The sequence below is a fragment of the Dermacentor andersoni genome, chromosome 8, assembly GCF_023375885.2.
Source record: "Dermacentor andersoni chromosome 8, qqDerAnde1_hic_scaffold, whole genome shotgun sequence".
Lineage (NCBI taxonomy): Eukaryota > Metazoa > Arthropoda > Arachnida > Ixodida > Ixodidae > Dermacentor > Dermacentor andersoni.
In genome coordinates, this window is record NC_092821.1 from 33,792,073 (window position 1) to 33,814,595 (window position 22,523).

At 46.0% G+C, this 22,523-nt stretch overlaps 1 protein-coding gene across 3 annotated transcripts in view; it reads left to right on the forward strand.

Annotated features, from left to right (window-relative positions):
* LOC129383447 (uncharacterized) overlaps positions 1-22,523 on the forward strand; it is a 110,119-nt gene that overhangs the window by 75,545 nt on the left and 12,051 nt on the right. For 2 of the 3 annotated variants that reach the window (XR_008611353.1, XM_055068022.1), the window contains exon 8: positions 16,148-16,173. Coding sequence is in view for 1 of the 3 variants with exons in the window: in XM_055068022.1 (XP_054923997.1) it covers positions 16,148-16,152 (5 nt within the window). In the remaining 2 variants the exon portion in view is untranslated. Of the gene's footprint in view, positions 1-16,147; positions 16,174-20,700; positions 20,763-22,523 lie in introns of all 3 variants that reach the window. The other variant, XR_008611352.1, reaches the window with a different exon arrangement.

Here is a 22,523-nt window from a genome sequence, read left to right on the forward strand (position 1 = left end):
AAACAATGGCGTGGTGAAAACTGCATTATGAAGCCTGTATGCGAAGCTGCGAAGCTGAAGCGATGGCGATGAACGACCACATCGACATCCTGATGGCAGTGTGACAACGAATGCATGACGACTGCATGCCGACGATGACATGATGAGAATGGCGTGAGCACGACGGCATCATGGCAGTAGAACTGCAAAGCTGGAATGATTACGATGGTACGACCATTATTTCATCCCGACTATGAGCACATACTTAAAGGCAGAAGCTATGAGACAACTTGGGTCATTGGGCAAGCGTACAAAACATAATAACGACGTCATCGCGCGAGTCAGATCGCGAAGCTGAAATGACGACGACGAAAGACCGCGATGACATTACTATCACGAGCAGAAACCTAGTGGCCAAAGCGGGTATCCAACTTGGGGGGCATTATGCCGGCTTAAGAAGACAGACAGACAGACAGACAGACAGACAGACAGACAGACAGACAGACAGACAGACAGACAGACAGACAGACAGACAGACATAGATAGATAGATAGATAGATAGATAGATAGATAGATAGATAGATAGATAGATAGATAGATAGATAGATAGATAGATAGATAGATAGATAGATAGATAGATAGATAGATAGATAGATAGATAGATAGATAGATAGATAGATAGATAGATAGATAGGCATGTTTAAAACACCTGAAGTATACAGGGAATGCTAATTGCATGAATATGCTCTCCTACGTACTTTCTTATTCATAAATGTACCCCACGTAAATGATAAAATAATGTATATTCCTTTCTTTCAAAAGTATTTTTTCTTAGTGGTAAGCTTTGCCTTTGTTCATCCTTCGCCAACATGTCTGACATTTTCTTTTTTGTCAGGAAAATCTATTGCTGCCTTAGTAGATGGAATACTGAAACATTTTATTGCGCGGAACTTTTGAACGGTACCATAACACTCTACAACTTTGCAGCAACCCAAAAAAATGGTAGTATTGCCCGAATTGCAAATTATTGACAGCGGTAGCAGGAAATAGCACCGCGCATGAAGTGAGTGGGTATAGAAGGCATAGAGTCAGCATTGAATCATCGACCGAAGCATGCGCTCATTCGTGCTCCCCTACGTCTTGCAGTTTCTCATCCAGTCATTGAGTACAGCCAGGGCCAGTACCTTGATACAGCTTAGCGTGGATTCATGCGACACCACGCCTGCGACTGAAAACAGCACTCATTTCGACACAACCCAGCCACCGATATTCTGCGGTTTACTTCGCCACTGCTGGCTCATCGAAAGAAACGGATTTAAAGCACTGCAGTCAAATCGGCGTCGACTATGACGACACAGACACCAACAGGCCCGTTAAAACCATGTTGCGTGTATGCCGCAAGGCAGTAGGCAGGGAAGTATCGGCCGAAGCATGTACTCATTCATGCTCTCCAACGGTTTGCAGTTTCTCACCGAGTCCGTGAGTACAGCCAGGGCCAGTACCTTGCTAAAGCTTAGCGTTGATTCTTGCGACGCCGCGCCTGCGACTGGGAACCGCACCTACTTCGACACAACCCAGCCACCGATGCCCTGCGGTTTACTTCGTCACTGCAGGCTTATGGAAAGAAACGAATTTGAAAGGATAGTAGTCAAATCTGCATCGTCAATGATGACAGCGACACCAACGGGCCCGTTAAAACCATGTTGCGCACATGCCGCAGGCAGTGGGCATGTACGCATCGGCCGAAGCATGTGCTCATTCATGCTCTTCTACGTTTTGTAGGTAAGTTATTTCAACAAAATACTCTATGGGGCCTTTCGGTCTGCCAACCGTTGCATCGTGGTGATTCCATGCCCAGGAGCCTTACAGTGCCTTTGTGTGAATTGCTGCTGTTATAATGGGGTGATGTTGAGCGGAATCCAGGTATAATCGGTCTAATCAAGCGGGCAGCTAACAGAAGGAGAGGCCTGGGTAAAGAGAATCTGATAAGGCTAGTCTACGCTTTCTTATTATGCCATTTCACGTACGTAGCGTCATGCACGTCGGGAAGAGGGCCGAGCTAGACAAGCTAAATGCCATGATATGGAGGGGGATCAAGTGCGTGCTCGGACTAACAAATTACACACGCACCGACCGATTCCTGCAGTTGGGTATTCATAATACCCTGGAAGAAATTGCAGAAGCACAAGAAAGAGCACATATTCTCAGGCTCTCTGGCACCAGGGCGGGCAGACGACTCCTAACAGAGATGGGCGTCGCCCCGGCCACTATCAAAGACGCCTACCAGGGCCTTCCAAAAGTTCAGACAGATAACATCATAATATTGCCCGCCCCGCTCAATATGCATCCCCAGCGCAACGTAGAAAGAAGGAAGGCCACCCGCCGCGGTTGCTGAGTGGCTATGGTGTTAGGCTGCTGAGCACGAGGTCGCGGGATCGAATCCCGGCCACGGCGGCCGCATTCCGATGGGGGGCGAAATGAGAAAACACCCGCGTGCCTAGATTTAGGTGCACGTTAAAGAACCCCAGGTGGTCGAAATTTCCGGAGTCCTCCACTACGGCGTGCCTCAATATCAGAAAGGGGTTTTGGCACGTAAAACTCTATAATTTAAGGAAGGCCACGGCGATGGCGCTCCTACGCCACCCTGGCGTAGGAACTCCCTGGCGGCAACTGCTTCATTCACGCGGCCAAGTACGGCAACAGTAACAATTTCACGGTGGTGTCGATCAACCACAGGGGTTCGACCGTTAACGCCACTTCTGTACGAAGCATGTCGTCGCATGTGGCCGAGTAAGTGGCCAATGCCTTGGCCCTCCTGGACGAAAAACATGCCAATACCTTCAGCGACTCCCCTGCAGCCATCAGCGCCTTCGTTGGCGCCGTGTTAAGGCAGCCTGTCGCATCCTCGACTGCAAAAACATCGCCACCCACACTCTCACGTGGTTCCCCTCCTCACATGGGATCCATCATGGGCGGCCCCACAAACCTCAACAAGTTGGCCCATTCCAAGGCGCGAGGTCTCGCTTTCCGCGACCATGGAGAGCTCCAACGCCGGCCCGCAGTGGTGGAGAACAGAGATCAACCGACCACGTACAATGAAATTATGCAGCACTTTTATCTCGGCAAAAGAGGCTTTCCCCTTCCAGACAAGAAGTTACAGTGCAGGCATTGACCATCAGATTATTCCACAAGTTTTATCCCGACACCTATGGCAATAGTTCTTGCAGGCACTGCAATAACTAAGCTAGCCTAGACCGTATGCTGTGGCGTTGCCCCTCGTTACGAGGCACAGAACAAATCAGTGAGGACTAGTGGCTCTCCGCTATCAAGAGCCCCGTTGCCGGGGCGCAACTATGGGTTGTCCAGAGGGCCCACGATGTGGCGGTCGGGCTGGCCTGACGGTCCCAACACGGGAGCGGCCCGCAGCACGCTGAGTCGCGTACCTCAGGACCTTTATTAAAGTATTGCATCCATCCATCCAACCACTCAAACGCGCTAGTGCCACGGCTTGCGCGTTCGTCGTTGTCTTCTTCCACAGCTGGCTTCGTTCTGCAAAAAAACTATCATCATCAGCATTGGTTCGAGCGTCGTCGCCATCCTCCACAGCTGGATCCGTTGCTGCTCATCATTGCAGCAAGAATTTCGCTTCTGTCGTAATAAGGAGGCCGCATTTACGGGGGTATTACCATTGCTTAAGGTGGTATGAGTCATTCATTCTCTTACGTGACGGAGACATTTAACAACAGAGGTGATACACGAATAAGTGTGCGTACCTATGTCGCCACGGTGACCATAGATTAGGGCAATAGAAATGTTCGTTAGTTTGTTCAGAATCCTGGGTCACGTCTGTGTCGTGCGCCAAATAGCTTTGCTATTCATCCACTTTCACAGAGTGGAATGGCTCATTATTTTTCTGTGTTAATTTTTTTAATGTCTAAACGAGCGCTAACCCCTTATCATGACGACGCCGAATGTATCGCGTGCGCTACAATTATGTACGCAATATTTGTCAAGCACCTGTCGCAAGATCTTGTTGCGAATGTCTGTAAGTAACACGGTTACAATCGGATGCCCACATTGTAGCCTCCAGCAATGCCTCAGTAACATGAATATACCGCGCCGTCCTTAACACGTGAATTCGCGGCGCCTACCAGCTTTGACGTGCAAAGGCTGGCAGAGGGCACTAATGATCGCTGCCTTGAAGGCTCGATAGAGTATAACAAGCTACAGCGGTGCGAACGTGCCTGCTTGGCACGCGCAAAGCCTCACAGGTGGATGATGTTTCTATTATGTGTCTCGTCCCACAAAGTCGACAGGAACATGCGCACCCGATCATCGAGTTGGGACCCTGCGTACACAGAAAACGACATCAGTTTTTTTTAGCATTGGTTCGCGAGGGCGGAACGCGGTATCAGCGCTCCACTGTCTGAGATACGAACATAGTTAGCTTACTGTCGAGAGCAAGCCACTTTATTCAGACAGCTGCAGACGGGCTCACTCCCCAGCCGTTGTTGACGCACAGAAGGTATCCCGAGACGCACCCGACAGTTAAGTGTGGTCTGCCGAATGGAGACGACTGGCTTCGCACACATGCTTTGGAATTGCACCAAGTACCAGTAAGAAGCCAAGTCCGGGAGGATCCCGCCGCGACTCGAAGCAACCGCAGGGTGCGACAATCGGAAAGCACTGTAGGCCGTCCAGCAGGTCATCGAGGTGCTGGCCCGGCAGGGACCCTGCGAGCTGGCAACGGCGAGCGGGGCAGAGGCTGCGCGGCCAGCGCCCAGAGGACGACATAGGCCCCGTCCGGAGTGAGGGCGCAAGCGCGCGTTTTACTGCAAGCTAAACTACACGTTTTACCAGCCCAATCCAATCAGGTTAATGACTTATCATGAATAACATTTCATCGTGCGTTAACTTGTACGTTGACGATGTCCGAGTTGCACTAAGGTGCATGCAGTGAGAACGGTTTCACTCTCTCCGAAATAACATTTTGCAGATATGACTTTAGTGGTGACCGCAAGAAGAATTGCCGCGATATGACGCGGCCGAAGCTGCCCTGCGTGAAATGATGCAGTCGATGATATTTAGGCGCTATTTGCCGTCCCATTACATAATCAAGTGCACAAGCCTAAGTTCCCTACAGCAAGGACGTCTGAGACATAGTGGCCGTACGAGCAGTTGAACGAACAAGCAAACCAACGACTAAACCAGCGTGCCAACCGACTAAGCGACCGAGCAAATTACGACTAAAGCAGCCAGTGAACGAGCGGGCGACCGAAATATATTGCGAGTGCTCCACCGCGGCATCTTCACCTTCGCACACTTTAATGTTCACGCGAATTAACACATACAATCAAGATACAAAATACGCGGCGCACGGCTTCGGGCGGCGTTGTTTTTACAATCCCTAGCACATACAGCGGGGCGTGGCGTTTCTCACAGCGCTCGACGTTTCTGCGCAGGCGCGAGTGAGAGCGGGTGCGAGAGAAAAAATCTGGGGGCCTTCGCTCCTTGAATATGTGCCGGCCTAGGTCCTACGGAGGAAGTTTCTTAACGCGTGTTGCATGCATTTGTCCCTTAGGCATGCCGGCATTGCGGAGTGCGGTCCAGTTTGTTTACGCTCCGCCGCTGGCTGCCCGCACGGCGAGGCAGTGGGCACGGACGCCCCATTTGGTGATCGCTGTGTCTGGAGGGGCAAGGTTCTGACTGGTGTTGTACAAGTCGAGGGTCGCTTTTGTAGTCGCGACGATTGATTGCATTTTTTACAAGAACTGCTCCAGAAGGGCGCATGTAACCGGCAAAACAGAGGCCTCAGGAGGGCACCTGAGGTTATATTAAAGCAGACGGCGCAGGTTCTCCAGGACACCCAAGCGGTAGCGGGCGGATCAAAGGTGGAAGCAGGGCAGCCCGTGGGTTGGGGCCGCGAAAGCTGAAGCATGCCACGGCGTGTTCGAATAATATATTGACTGGATCTTATACTTCCCTGGCACGCGCAGGCCTCGGCGAGCCCCAACCCACGGAACACTCCGGGTGCTAGCTTTGGTGCCCTGGAGGTGCCGCCTATAATGCAAAATAATGGCATGTTGTTTAAACTGGTAAAAACACGATTTATTAAATATAGTTACGTCTAGCCGCCAACTTGCGAAGCTAAACCGCGCCCCGCGACTTCTGCCGGCACGCCTAGGCAAAAATGCATACAACAAGCGCTAAGAAACTCCTCCGTAGTGCCTAGGCAGAGTCGTATATTCTAGGAGCAAAAGTCACACATTTCCATTCTCGCACCCGCTCTCATTCGCGCATGCGCGCAAACATGCGTCATTTCCGCAAGTGTCGCGCCCTGCTGTACCTACTAGCAATTGTACACTTAAAATTTTTTCAAACCCTTATAGGTGTAATGTGGGTGTATTTATCTTCTTACCCTTAAAACACCCTTTTTACCGGAAAAGGGTGTTCAGTAAGAAAACACCGTTGGAACACCCCAGCCTTTCTAATTTACACCCTAATTATAAGGGAGTAGGTGAACAAGCTTAAAGTATATGATGAATGAACATTGGCAGTTAACGCGTTGATATTGGCTATACATGAAATGTGCGCTACCTGCGCTTGAATCAGGTAGCTGGAATGATTAGATCGGGGCATCTAGGTAGCAGACACTGACTCCGAACACCGGTCAAAAATGAAGTTTCCCACGAATGTTGATATCGAACGGATGACAATAACGCGCCGACTTTGCATAGCCAGATATCTGCAAAAGGCTTCGCATGATCAATGGCAAAATATTTACAATGCTATCACTGAATACTTAAAGGTTAAAGGTGTGCAACCAGTTAGACTGGGAATGGTTAGGAGTGAGGGCTAACGCTAAATAGCTCACCAACTTACGGTTTGTAGATGGCATTGGCATACTCAGCAACGCTGCAGACTATTTGCAACAAACGCTTGAAGACCTTAGCGAAGAAAGTGTAAGAGTCTGATTGAAAGTTAGTATGCAGAAAAGAAAAATAATGTTCCACAGCCTGGTGAGAGAACGAAATGTCATGGTCGGCAGTCAGCCTCTAGAACCAGCGCATAAATACGTTTATTGAGCCTAATTACTCGCAGGGGCCTCTGATCGAGGAAATTAACAAAAATAAAAAAATTACTTGGAGAGCTTACGGCAGGCATTACTAAATCATGACGACGGAGCTCACTGCTAATCATTGCTTTCTACCGTTACTAACGTATGGGGCCGAAACCTGGAAGTTATCAAAGAAGTTTGGGAAGACGTTGTGGACCGCTCAACGAGCGATGGAATGAAAAATATTAGGCATGACGAAAATAGACTGTAAGACAGCGAGGTGGATTAGAGAGCGAACGGGGATAGCTGATGTTCTGGTTGACATAAGAGGAAGTAGTCGTGCTGGGCAGACATTGCAATGCATATGGAGAGAATTCCTGATCTATTGGAGTTCCAGAATGGGTGCTAAGGGAAGGGAAGCACAGAAGAGGACGGCAGAGAATAAGGTGGACGTGATGGCATTAGGAAACTTGAATACACGTGGAACCAGTTAGCACTAGACAGGGGTATTGGAGATCGGTGGAGAAGCTTTCGTCCTGCAAGCGATGGACATCAAAATAGGCTGAGGATGATGATGATGATGATGATGATGATGATGATGATGATGATGTCACGACATCCACGCCAGCTTCGCGGCATGTCATTCATGCTATGTCATGCTTGCGTGTCATGCACGTTCTGATAGCTCGATTTGCGTCGATTGCGAGGGGGGGGCGAATAGCGGCGTAGCCAAGGGGGGCACGCCGGGCACTTGTAATGCTCCCTAACAGTAAATTTTTTGCTACTATGGCAATGGCCCAGCTCCTTCCCCTTCCCCGGTCAATTGGGACCCCCCCCCCCCCCCCTCACACGAAAAGTTTTCTGGCTACGCCACTGTGGGGAGCGGGGTGTAAGATTGCTCTAGACCCCTCCCCCTAACTTGTCAGCGAAAACGGGGGAGGGGAACTGCCCCCGGGCAGCAAACCTTAGGCAACCCAATTACAGGTTGCATTTCATTTGTAGGTGAATACTGCTCTAATGTCATTACACAGTAAGATTCGTGGCGGTTCGAGGGCATGCGACAATAAAAAAGACCACATACAGCCATCACCAAGCCTTAGCTTGAGCAGATCTTTGGGAGCTGGGCAAGACTCTCATAAAAAGAAAAGTTTCGCACGCCTTTAACATGCATTGTCAACTCCGGGTCACCGCCGACTGCACATTTCCAGTAAAAAGAAAATTCACACAGGGACTCCTCTGGGATTTGTCTGAGAATGCGTAAGCATTATGACTCTTCCTCATCTACACGCAGTCCATGTCGTTATAAATGTTATGAGACTTGATCCGACGAATATAAGCGACAGCGCTGCGGCGACGCGAGCTGCTGGGGCCGGCGGCGCCAAGTGAATGGCGCAAGCAAAGTACTGCAGGTGGCGGGGCCAGGTGCGCTGGTGACGTTCCGTTCATTTTGAGCCGTTATTGCTCTTTAGCACTTCTCATCCGCGTCGAACCATTATCAACCGTTCTCCGGCGGCGGCTGCTTGTGGCACGGCCGCGCGAACCGTATCTTGAAAGCGAACTGCAATGCGGACAGAGTGCGCCCACTGCTGAAAACGTCACGCGCTGTGTTCTCACCGTTTACTTCGCTTTGAAAACAGACGCGCGTACACATGTCTTGAAAGTGATCTGCGAAAAGCGCATAGTGCGGCTTGAGCTTAGAGCTTCGTGACCGCTGTGTTCTCGCCGCTTCGGTCGCGTTGAAGCGAGAGCTAGCGCGAAGGTGAATTCACTCGCTGCTGCGGGTTCTATTTTGAAAGACATCGTGCGGTACGGACTGACGAACGGATGGTTTTTGTTCTTGGGTAAGTATAGAAATGCTTACGTTATAAAAAATCGCAGGGTTGGCGAATTTCGCCATAACAACCAACACCAACCTACTCCTCCGCTGAGCGATGCCGTCTTGGTCGCCCCCTCCCTACTCCCGGGAAAAGGAACACTACGCCTCTATCTCAGTTGAAGAAACGATGATGAAACGTTAACAAGAACTGCGTTTCCTAACGCGTTGCCCCATGGCCTCCGAGATTGGCATGCGAAGCTGGCGGGTGCGAATCTGGGAGGTCATAATTGACCGCTTAATCGCATAACAAGAAAGAAAAAATAATGCCAGGCGACACAGTAAAAAAAATCTAAACAAAGAACTGATTTTAACCGTTATGAGCCACATGAACGTGTACTCTTTGCTCAGCCCCCAGCAGCATGGATTTCGCAGTGGATTTTCCTGTACAACACAATTGCTTGAGCTGACGAATGATTTAGCAGGAGCTTTGGACAAGGGTTTTTCTGTTGACTGTTTGTTTCTAGATTTTAAGAAGGCGTTCGATGTTGTCCCTCACTCTTTACTTATAGAAAAATGATAAATATATAATATAAACAGTACGGTTGTTAACTGGATAAAAGAATACTTAAATTTAAGAAAACGAGAGGTTGCGCTTAATGGCAAAGCATCCCGCGAAGTTGATGTGTCCTCTGGAGCGCCCCAAGGATCAGTCATAGGACCACTTTTATTTCTTATCTGTATAAATGATATTTGCTCCGGTATTTCATCGCAAATCAGGCTATTTGCCGATGATTGTGTTTTGTACAGCACTGTTCATACTAACCATGACTGCAATGTTTTACAAAATGACCTGTACAAGGTAAATGAGTGGTGCAGCAAGTGGCATATGCACATTAACATGAAAAAAACCGTTCATATGCGTTTCTCGAGGAAAAGAACCCCTCATGACTTCTGTTACTCCTTAAATTCAACCATGATAATATCGGTTCAGGAGCACAAACATCTCGGCGTTTATTTCAAACCTGTTCTTTCTTGGAGCCGTCACATTGATCATATCACAAGTAAAGCATGCCGCATTCTAGGTTTCCTGCGCAGAAATGCAAAAACGTTGCCACTGGAGACAAAGGTATCATTGTACAAATCAAATGTCCGATCTGTTCTGGATTATGCGTGTGCTGTGTGGGATCCGTGGACGGCACGTGACGTCAACAGTTTAGAAAGAATTCAAAGCATAGCCGTTCGTTTTGTTTATTCAAACTACACTAGGAATTTCAGTGTTTCAAGAGCAAAAGAAAGCCTCAGTTGGGAGCCACTTCAGCAACGCAGGAAATATCTCAGACTGAAACTCTTTCATAACATATTCCACTCTCGAACAGGTATAAATCCCGGGAAATATTTTTCCAAGCCGATTACGTTTCTCAACGGCTGGACCATGAAAATAAGGTTAAAGAAATAGCCTGCAAAACTGAAGCGTTTAAAATGTCATTTTTCCCCAGAACCATAAGCCAATGGAACAAGCTACCATCCGATGTCGCAATGATTCTATCAAATGATGTATTTTCAAACTGTATACGCCCACTGAAGTAAGATAGTGTTTTTGTGGGTATGTGCGAGTATGACAGCATTCCGGGTATATGTTATGTTTTGCCTGCTTTATTTATTGGTTCTTTGTTTCCTTCTCCCCCCCCCCCCCCGCTGTAATGCCTACGGGCGCTGTGGGTATTGTGATAAATAAATAAATAAATAAATAAATAAATAAATAAATAAATAAATAAATAAATAAAAATACTGTTTGGGGAAAAGAAATGAAAAATTACACAGCCGCAACACACGCCACTAAAGCCACCACCGCCGGCATAACGCGGAAGCAACAGTTGGCAACATTCATTCGCGCTTCTCCGCTTCGTCTCCGCAACAAGAGCCGCCATCTCTTCGCGCCTCGCGCCTATGGTTTTGTTTTTCTGCAAATCCGCGCACGCAGCTCATCGGTGGATGCACGACTGCACGGCGTCGCATTGCGACCTGCGGCATTTTCTCGTGTTCGCACAATCGGTGTGAGGAATGTCACATGTGAAAGGTGTGATAGAAGTGCCTCACGTCAAGGTGAAGCGTCCGTACGGGTTCGGAAGCGTCGACGGGTTTCCGGCATGTGGATTTGAGGTACGTGCATTCTCAGCCTATGCGGAGTGTGCTTAGCGCGCGTTTTGTGAGTTTAAATTTATTCGGTTTGGCAGGCTACTGTGTACGGAACGCTGTTGAAATAGGGAGTCACATAACAGAAGGCGTCATTTTGCTGGCGGCGTGCTTTCGTTATAAATAAGCCGCGCGCTTGACGGTCTCTTTTGCCCATGGGTTATCTGCGACCACTGAAATTACGTGCAGCACCAGTGCTAGTTGGAAACATTGCCGCAGGCCTTCAACTGCATGCTGCAAGAGGTCAATTGGGCGCATTATCTTGAACTTGCTGAAAACGCATGAGGAATCCATGTTTTATGCTGAATAAAGTATAAGCCCCATGTAAGCGATCTTGCGCGTGACAACGACAAGCGATGCGATGGGGATGGCTGTCGCGTTCGCTCGTCACCTACAAGTCGTACTCCGTCCGAGCGACAATTTCCAACGAGGTCTCGATGGTGTTTCCGGTAGTAGGCCTGCAAATACTCGTCGAAACAAGCGTGACGCTTGCTTTAGTAATTCAAGTTGATGCCTGTGCATTTCGTAATATGAGTTGGCGTTTCAGAGTTATGTCATATGAGCAGCTAAATCACCCTTCCTCTGGTAGTTGCAAGCGTAATGTGTGCATCTTGCTACTGCATGACAGATCAAAATGTGTTTATTGATTTAATATTTTTAGTGGCGAAATAAAGTATCAAAATAAAACGTTGTTGCTCTGATTCAGTGTTACCAGTCGTCTGTCGCACACAAAACAAAGAGTTGGTCTAATAAACTAATAACTGCGGTCTACCCTCAACTTTTACATGCCTTCAAGAATGTAAAATGTTAGATTTCAAACGGCAGCACTAGTCGAGTCTGTCAAAAATGAACTCCAATACGCACCTCATAAATGAAAATAAGTCCATGCCTTTTAGTAAACTTAGACGCAGGCCCAGGTGAACTTTCTTGTTATGATTGTAATGTGGGTGAGCTTGCCATAACGAGCCTTCTTGCCCTTTTTTATACGCAGATCCAGTCATATCCATTGAACTGGAGGACTATATTTCAGTCCCTATTGAGCATCAGGTTTGCAGATATTATCCTCAAATTATAGCTTGAGCAGTGGCACAATCAAAGATGGTGCGGGGGGAACATTGGGCACGTGCTTAGGATGTGTCAAAAGTGGTGTTTGCGACACATCAGACTAATGTCAGACCTATGACATCTGACAATGACCAATATTTTATTTATTAGCAGGAGTATTTTAACATTGTATTTAACATCCTGAACGAAGATGAACTGTCGTTCATTTCTTTTTTGTTTAAATCTAAAGATTGAACTTAGTTTGGAAGTTCACTGTTGCAGTCATTTGGATGTTTCGCATGCATTTCAGTAGGAAGACTGAAAGCTAAGACTTTCTTTTACTGCCATGACCTTGACTGTCTTGATGATTTGCACCATGTCGTCGTTTTGATTTTTGCACATGATATTTTCAGCCACCCGCTTTATATAACGCAAGATGGCAGCTGCAAGGACACGAGGATGTCAAAAAGCTATCCCAGCGTGACTCCACGCAGTGCAGAGGAGCGTATGCCAAAGCATCAAAATACATTACCTTGCAATTTGGACGAGACAACTAGAATGTGGTTATATTGGGTGTACCATTTGACTAAATGTCAACAAAATCAAAATACAATATGTCACACCAAGATAAAAATTCTCCCGTGATCGAGGCAGTCATCTTAACATGGTATATTTATGTAATGTCTCTGATGGGAAAGTCAGAATCAAGTATGCTCTCTGGAGATAAACACATAGGAGCAAGTGTCATTGAAAAGTTAGAAATGTGTTTAAAAAAAAGCTGATTAGTTTTGTAAGAAGTGACTGCTTTTTGCTTTGCCTGTCAACAGATATATTCATGTGATAAAAAGATAGTGGTACAATAAAATTGCGTATTAGCTTAGTGACATTACACATACTTGCAATAAGCGCGGTGCCTGTGTTCACTATAAAAAGCAACAGCTCATGCTTTGTTAGGTGCTTACATACATTTAACAGCTCGATAGCTTACATAACAGCATGTGAATGCAAGGGTGCAAATACTAACCAGTTATTCTGTATTTTAAATGCTGACATGAAACAGGTAGATTTTCATGTCTTCTTTTTTATCTATTTTCACGCCTAATTTTAGAAGTATGGCTTCCTTTTAGGTTTCAGAAAGGTGAAGCATTGGGGGAAGAGAATCCCATGTTTAAAAGTAATCGTTTACTTGCATGTTCACGAAAGCAGCTCATTCGAACCGTTCGTGCCTTCCGAAGCGAAAGCAAGGAGCAATTAAGGCCTTTAACTGTGTACACCATGGTGCACTTCTTACGTCTTAGAAGCCGGAGAGTCACTTGGAATTACATATTATTTGAAATGTGTAAAATTGTGGTTTCTCCTTCTGTGAAATAGTCATATAATACCTTCTGGCAGTTGTTTGGTGTTTTGATTAGGGTGACTCAATCTACTTGCCAACCAAGTATGCTAGTGGAGGTAGAGATCCGTTAAATGCAAAGAACTGAGAGCATCTGAGCTGAACACTTGTTCATCAATTGGCATATATGAACATATAGTGTTAAGCAAAAGCCCCTTAGTTTGATGGCTTCCGTGGACATAAGTTTTATAAGGCAAAATAAAATTAAATCATTTTTATTCATGGTAAATTCCTGGACTTAAGATAGAGTGCATAGTGAGGCGATGTAATAATCTTCCCAGAGACATATGTACTCGTTTTGAGACAAAGATTCTATGAAGTGCGATAATTTTGTCTTACTTTCGCGCATCTCAAACACTTCAGTAGGAAAAAAGCTTTGTTTTCAGGTAGTTGGTTCATTGCGCAAGTATATGCATAGTCGCATGTAAAATGCACGTGCATGGAAGGAATATGTGAAACAGGATGGTGCCATTCTCTATTTATGTTTTGCTTCTTTGTTTGTCTTTTTCGTGCACTTCCCTGCCTGATGCTTATGTCGCCCCTTTGATGCATCATACTCATCACATCTTATTTTTGGTTCACATCTGACGCCATGCTATACTTTAGTTAGATTGCGTACTCAACGAGTCACAATAATTGATCGTGTAATTATGCAAGGTGCTCCTCAGAAGTATAGCATTCTTATCGTAATGGGAATGAAAAACTATCATATATGACAACAAATTTCATGCGCAAGATTTTAATGCCAGTGCGCCTTGCAGTTTCATACTCATTTGCTACACAATAGATGATATTGTAAAGTTAACTTTATTTATTTGTGAGAAATTTTCACATGTCAATGGCACTCACACCAGGAAACTACTCTCGTGTGGAAGCCAACCACTTCGAGACCGGCACCGCTTCGAGACCGGCCAGGATATTGGTGCAGAACCGCGACAAGCCACACTTAGAAAACAATGGGGTGCGGCCCATACATAAATAACTTCATGTGAAATATAAGCAAAGCTACCTAGACCTGCGGCCTCACATGAGAATATACGAAGCATTTCTAAATGCATTGTACTCTCAGTCAGGAACATCCATACGCTGTACAGGACGTGATCAAATGAGCTCCTGTCTTTGAATATGGCACATAAAAAAGTTTCTTGCACGATTTATCTACATTACAAGCCCCATGCTTAGCAGCTCATCTGGTAACCTCCGCCATATACGCGCATGCGTTTTGTGCCAGAAATGCATTTGCTGGCCAGTAATGTGGCGCATATTTGTCTTCGATCATAACGTCAATACTTTGTGAGTTCGCACATGTGTTTTCTATGTTTAACTTTCCGTTGCATACTTTATTTTTGAGAAGGTGGAGCCAATTGAATATAAAGGATATTTCTACATTGTAATACTGATGAAACTTTATAGAATATACTTATGCTTTAATACCAGATGTGTCCGAAAGTTCATGGGCATCGTTGTAATCTGATTTCGTGTTGGTCAGTATGTTTCTCAAGTTATTATTCAGTTTGTCTTGTGACTGATCAATAAAGGTTTGACCTTTAAAGAGAGAAAATGTTTCACTTGAGTAACTCGGCGACTACAGATTACATCCCATTCACCAAGCATAAGTGCAGGAGCTGCTTATGAAGGAATCAAATGTTCCCCATATGTAACTATTGCGAATCCCTTCTAACGTGACCGTGGATCTCCAATGGTGTTTTCACACCATTGGAAAGAGTACTAGCACTGTTCTGAAGGAGTAGAAACACACTGTTTGGGGGAGTAGAAACACTCGGCTTGGAGAAGTAGAAGCACTTGGTCTGGGTCTATTACCCCTGTTGGGAGAGTATCGGCGCTGCTGAAGAGTACTAGCACTCCCTTGCGGTGGAGTAACAAACCCCTTTTAGGAGGAGTTGTCCTACTCTCTCTGAAAGAGTGTCGATCTACTCTCGAAAAGACTTAAATATGGGACAAGCAGATACTCCCTCAAAGAGAGTGCTCGGAACTCTCTTTGTTTTTAGTGTCGACATCTTCTTGTAATTATGGTTGGTCTCCTGGGCACTGAAGTGTAGGTTCTCAATTCTTCGCGCACACGCCTGTAGTTTCCTTTGAAATATTTCCCATGCCCTGGAATGAGTATAACCCGTATTCATCACGTGACCGCCAGCGCAAAAGTTAGAATGCTGCTCCTTAATCTCCCTAGCGCGAAAGTATCCCAAATATACGGAATTTCTAGTGTTCCTCATTTGTATGACTATCAGCGTGGTCAGTAATTGTAACGTTTCCTGAGCTTCGTGAGCCCGTCTTCCTTAATCACTAGCTATGCCTTAGTAATACAGTTCTCATAGATAATAGCTTCCTTCACTGTGAAAGTTACAAAGGCGGGGAACAATTCTGCGATGTAGGTAATTTGTCCTTCATTCATAAAGTAGGGTGTAGCCATTTTGCGTACGATATATCGTACCAATTTTGTCGCCACTACTTCAAGCTACGAATTCTCTAGCTAGCCTCAATAACGTTGTGTTCACCCTCACAAAGATGAGGCAGCCTTATCATTACCTTGCTGTTGCTTCTCATAGCTAGATGGTCGCTAAAATTTCTTATTTGTGTGGCCATTCTCGGGATAGTTTCCTTAGTGATATATACTCTTCAAACAATATTCTTTTCTATTTTCCAGAATGAAACGAACACTTGGGAGGAGAAGTAAGTATAGATAAATTGTTCAGTAGTGCATATGCTAATGCCACAAATACCATGAATTGGCAACGTTATCATGTGACTCAGTTTGAGACAGACCACAGATAGCAGCGGTTGTGCGCATGCTGATATGTCAGCGCGAAATTGCGAGAAAAATGAAAAATAGCTATATGCACTCATTAAGGCAGCGTTTTATTTACCACATTCTGACTCCCAAAAACATTCAGCTACGCAACACATATACCTATCTAACGACATCAGCTTTTGTGTTGATTGGTTGTTTTTAATGCGTAAGCATACTTGAGCGACTCACTGAGGAAATCTGTCCGTCGACCTCTCTGGCCGTCGGTAACGCGTAACACAATGCGCTCCATAGGAAAAAAACATAATTAAATCGAAAGGAAAAAGTTGAAGGAAAAATATCGCAGTTTCACTCGAAAGGCGACGCATCGATTGCGATATAAATTTAGGAGACGGCCATAAGAACTAAGGATACTACCGTTATCGAGAGGTATAAACCTGGAAACATTCGTTTGCTAATTGAATGATTAAGCATGGTGTCAGCGCGCACACTAAACATGAAAACTTTGCACTCGACGAAAGCGGATACTGGCTGCCAAAAGGCTGGCGTGAGGAAACGCGGCAGCAGCAGTGAGTGAAGTGACGTTCGTGCTGTCTACCGCTTCAACGGAAACTGAGCACCGAGAACACACACCACGCGCAAAGCTAGGAGCCGCCGACGCACCTCGACGCTGGCCGCAGATCGCTCTGTAGATCGCATTATGCGCAGTTGCAGCCGGAGTGCAACGCCGCTTCCTTCCCTTTCCTCCCCTTGGTGCCTCGCAACTTTTGGCGCCTCGCGCGCGACTGAAGACGGCACGCGTCCGCCGCGCTTTCGTCCCTTTCGCACGGTCGAGATTGATCCGCGATCGTCGGTTCCCCTCACACGCTTTCTCCCACACATACAGCGTCGTTCTTGGACTTTATACGGAACATTACGGTGACAGCAGAAATGTGCCTGGAGTGCCCATATAATTGCTGTCGCAGTAAAATGCGGCAGATCCAAGGAGAGGGAATATATTGTTGCGTAGTAGTGACGGTGAAGAAAGCAGCAAAACTGTTAATGACGAAACTAAGGCTTTATTGGGCGAACCTGTACCCTTAAAAGCAAGTTACACTCAAAGAACTACGATAGCTGCGAAAACAGTCGGCGATCGTCGAAAATCTAGTCTGGGGGTTGAGCGTGTCGGCTTTTATACCTGAGTCATCGAAGGTTCCAGAGTAATCATTCGTGCCAGCGTGCCTTCCATAAAGTCCTACACGATTCGCATCGCTCATAGAATCATATTACGCAAACTTCGGTGACAACAGACAGCGGATAGAACCATCTATAACATTCGATGAACTTTCAATACATGCAGGCGCGTCCTGCGCTGAGCGATAACGTTTAACATTTGTTATCGGGTGAAAATCAGTCACCCAGAAAAGATAAACGAGTGCACGTGTCAATATATACAGCGAATCTTTGTGTGAGTGCATAGAGGCACACAGTCGCAACGCAGCGGCACTCAAATTATACTGAGCCTTTTGAGTTAAGCAGAGTTTCTGACTACTAGCGAGTACGACAGACGCTTTAAACGCATCATCTTTGTAGACGCAGCATGTGCGTACTGGCATCCGCATACAGCCATACACATGCATGGTAGCGCCCAAACAAATGCCATGAAACACACCGACAGCGCGTGCCTTTTATCTTAAATCTTCTATGAGTTAAATATTGAAGCTGCGAAACAATCTCCAACTTTAAAATTATATAATTTTGGTCCACGGACATGCACTGAATGTGCACAATAATGTACGGATGTGCACTGCCTCCGGGATCATCCCTGCAAAGAGGTTTACAAATACTCGATACAGAAAAGAGATGGTAATATCGCTAAGAAATGTGTTGGCGGTAATAAATAAACCTAAATAAAATTGCCTGATCAAAGGTTTCAAAGAGAGGACCGCTAGCACACTTGCTCGTTTTTACATAACCTCTTTCAATTCGTACTTCCGTATCAGTCTTAGACTTCGTGTAATATTCTAACACGTTGCTATCGCATTCCCTGCTTCGCCCTTATGACGCAAACGAGCTTTTGTTTCTGTTCCTCCCGCACGGCCGGCACCGCGGATGGGCGGCGGCGAGCGCCATGTGGCGGGAGTGGCTCACGTGCTCCTTTGTGATTGGTTGGCCTATTCGGCAAGGGAACAGCTGGGCCACTGCGTGCATGGCCAAAAAGCCCGGCGCGGTCCTCAGAGAAATGCTTCGCTTTTAAAGTTGAAGTGGCTAGCGCAAGAGTGGACACGGGACACTAAAAAGGCGACGATGACAAGCGCGAGCCCTTGCCGCCTTTTTAGTGTACCGTGTCCAATCTTGCGCTAGTCACTTCAGCATGGAATACTAACTAGCCCGGTCTCACACACCTCGCTTTTAAAACTGGTGGCGACATTTCAACCTTAGACCGCACGTTCAGAAATCGAGCGTCTTATCCACTGGGCTAAACACCCATGCTGCAGAAGGCGAATATATCTGAATCATACGAATGTGTTGCACTGCGTTGTCTGCGTTGTAGCGCAAAAATGACAGGTAAGCAGTCAATGAGTTGATAAGGAGTGATGAGGGGTTATACAGCTCTGATCACGGTTGATAATGAAACTTTAGTTGGAAGTTAGCGCGTGCCCATCGTACATGTTCGTTCTTTTCGTCCTCGTCCCTTTAGCATTTTTTTTTTCTTCAAGTGTGTTACACCGACTCGCTCACATCAAGCTCCTGCAGATGATGCGTGAACGCGGATGTATGAGAGGCTAAAGAGCTATGAGCGTTTACAATAGTCGGAACAATTCTGATAATGTTGATAAAAACTGAGAAGTGTTGATAAGGGTTAGATCATGTGCAATAAGGCTGATAAGGACAGATAGAGGTTGATAAAGGTCGGATCAATTCCCGCAAGGTTGATAACAATAAATAAGGGCTGATAATGGTCGGATGGTGGTCGATAAAGTCGATAACTAGCGATAAGGGTCGGATCAAGTCCACAAACCTTATCGGACTTCGGCACGGCGGTATGGTTGATAAGGGTCAGATCAAGTTCCATAAGGTTGATAAAGGCTGGTAAAGGTCGGAGGGTTTGCGATAAGCTTGATAACGACCGAGAAGTGTGGAAGTCCAACGAGAGCGAAAACAGCTCTTGCGCCCGTGAAGAGTTTGCCTTAGAGGCTAGTCACATTAAACATCAATGCACGAGGCATATGCAACAAATCATCACTTTCGGAAGCCGTTCTCTTGGAACATGAACAGGGTGTTGCAATTGCGACTGAATCCTGTTTAAATGAATCACTTGAGAGCGCTGATTTTCTTCCTCCGAACTTTACTACTTGTCGCAAAGACGGAGGGTCTAGAAGAGCAGGAAATTTCTATTTGTTATAAAACTTGAATAGTCTCCACTGAAATTTTACCCCCTCCAGAACTGGAGTCTATCTTGAGTAGCATAGAGATCGGTCGTCTCTAACTTCTAATTGTTGCAGTATATCGCCCCCCTGGCATTACACACGGTAAAATATGAGCCCGTGTAAAAGAAGACCTTGAGGTTTATCCTTAACACACACTCTAAAACACAGTCCATCACCGAACTCAGAAGCAGAGCTGGTCTTGTGACTGTCAAGCAGAAAATGCAGCTTAACATCATGACGTTTATTCTTCATGCATTAAGCGGGGACCATAAAGCAGAATCTGGTAACCAGAGAACAAAGCATTCAAAATATACTATACCACGTAATTATAGAACAGAATCACTCAACCGTTCGCTCTTGGTTCGAAGCATAGACGATTGGAACAACTTCCCACAAGAAACAGTAGATCGTCTTTATTTACAAGCTTCTGAAAAGACTGTTACCAATTATTTGTAAACTGTTGAGAATATATTGTATTATTATCTGTTTTTCGATTGCAGCTGTTTGGCGCATCACTTTTGTTTTTTCGTTGACCTATATAGCGATTTAAATTGTTAAGTGAAACTCATGTGATTTATTGTTTGCCTACTGTTTATATATTGCGCCTTCCTTTCCTGATTGCTTTCTATAGAATTGTATAAACATGTACTATGTTTAGCTTGTACGCGGCAGCAATGTAACCGCAACTGCTGTCTCGGTGAATTTTTTTGTCTATCCAATACCTGTGAACTTGTGTGTATGTTATGATGTATGTATGATGATTATGTTATGTAGAATATATGTTTGTGTATTTATTCTAAGTGTACATGTGTATGCATGTATATGTTCTTTGTGTTTTTCCCCTCTAATCCAACCTGCCCATGTCTTACTGCATATGGGAGGAGCCCCTAATCACATTAGGCTATCGGTGCAACTACATTTGTATACATATTTCTGTGTTCTTCACCAAAATATTTTGCTGATTAATTGACACAGTTATAACTAAATCAAACAGGAGGCATTGATGCGCATTATACACTTAACCATTTTCTCAATTTTCAGGTCATTGGAACTTGCATGCGTAGATGATTGTGAGGGTAAATATGTGGAGCTCACTGTAAAAGGTGAGAAAACCAAGGTCTCTCACTCTCTCTCTCTCTCTCTCTCTCTCTCTCTCTCTCTAATATATATATATATATATATATATATATATATATATATATATATATATATATATATATATATATATATATATATATATACATAAACGCTATAAGTAAAAAATACGCCAGACGTCATCTGGCAATGACTGCCGACAAGCTAATGCGATTTATATTCTAGCAATGTAGAGGCGTATCGTATCCCTGAACATACGTCAATTTAACAGGTGTGGTGATCTGAGACATTCTTCGCTGCGGCAATATGCGACACATTCCGATATCGGCCCACTTTGCTATGGCCCTAGCTTTCCAAGATCACCCACGAGCACGGTGGCATGAAGACGATTCTATGACGCAGACGCAGTGAGGAACATAGAATAAAGAATAAGGAAGGAAGACAATAGGAAGTGGAAGGGTGGTATAACGACGAAGGCATCACGGCAATGAGATAATGACTCATAAATGTTCGCGATGGTATAACAACAGCGTGACGAGAACATGAAGAAAAGAAGATGAGCACCAGTGAACGACGATGGTGACGTGAGGACAACAGTTTGACGACAGCCAGATAACCAAGCTGCAATGACGACGATGGCACAACCACGGCGATAATGCGATGACTGTAGGGCAACGGATTTACGATAGCGACTGTCTGACGACAATGGCATTTAATGGCGGCATATTCAGGAGTCAATGTCGACAACATGATTACGTCAGAAGAAGGAAGAAAAATATGCCGCATATGCAAGGAATTGGGATCTATATATAGCCAAGCTTTGTGTGAGTGCATAGAGTCCAAACACGAGTACACGTATGCAAGCACACACACTCACAAAAACACTCACGCACACGGTCACACAAGGGCGGCCGCACACAAATTATACCATGCCTTCTGTTTAGCGAAGTTGCTGACTACTAGCGCGTTCGACGAGCGCCGTGAAAGCCTCTTGGTTCCAGAGGCAATATGCGCGTACGTACGTAGCGCAATTCGTGTCGATTCTATCGACTTGTAGTCGCCCGCCGTGGTTGCTCAGTGGCTATGGTGTTGGGCTACTGAGCACGAGGTCATGGGATAGAATCCCGGCCACGACGGCCGAGTTTCGATGGGGGCGAAAACGCACCTGTACTTAGGTTTAGGTGCACGTTAAAGAACCCCAGGTGGTCGAAATCTCTGGAGTCCTCCAATACGGCGTGCCTCAAAATCAGAAAGTGGTTTTGGCATGTACGACCCCATAACATAATTTTTTTCGACTTGAAGAAGTTCCAAATTGAAACCGTAATACGATTTATTGGAGTTGGCGATGGAACGGTAATAGCTGAGAGAGTGTTAAGGTACGTTCTCACTTGCGGAAATAAGCGCACGCAATGCGGTGCGCAATGCACGCAATGCGGTGCGCTTAAGAACGCGCGCCGCGAAAGGCGCTTTCGTGGCAACAATTCTCTGCCTTGCGAGGATGGGTCCCCAAACGATTTTTTCGCGGCGCCGTGTTTCCGCAAGCCCGAGCGAGCCAATTACAGACGCCAAAGTCGTCACGTGGGCGGGGAGGTCAACGCTCTCGCCGGCAAGCCCGAATGGCGCGCGCCCCGTGTCCCAGCAGTCGGGGAGGAACGACGACTGAAACGCGCAGGAATTTTCGCGAGCTCCCGAGGCATCTCGAGAGATGGCGAGAACTCTCGCCTGCTGCTGCAGGCGAGAGTCTGTAGCAGCAGGCGAGACCGCGACCG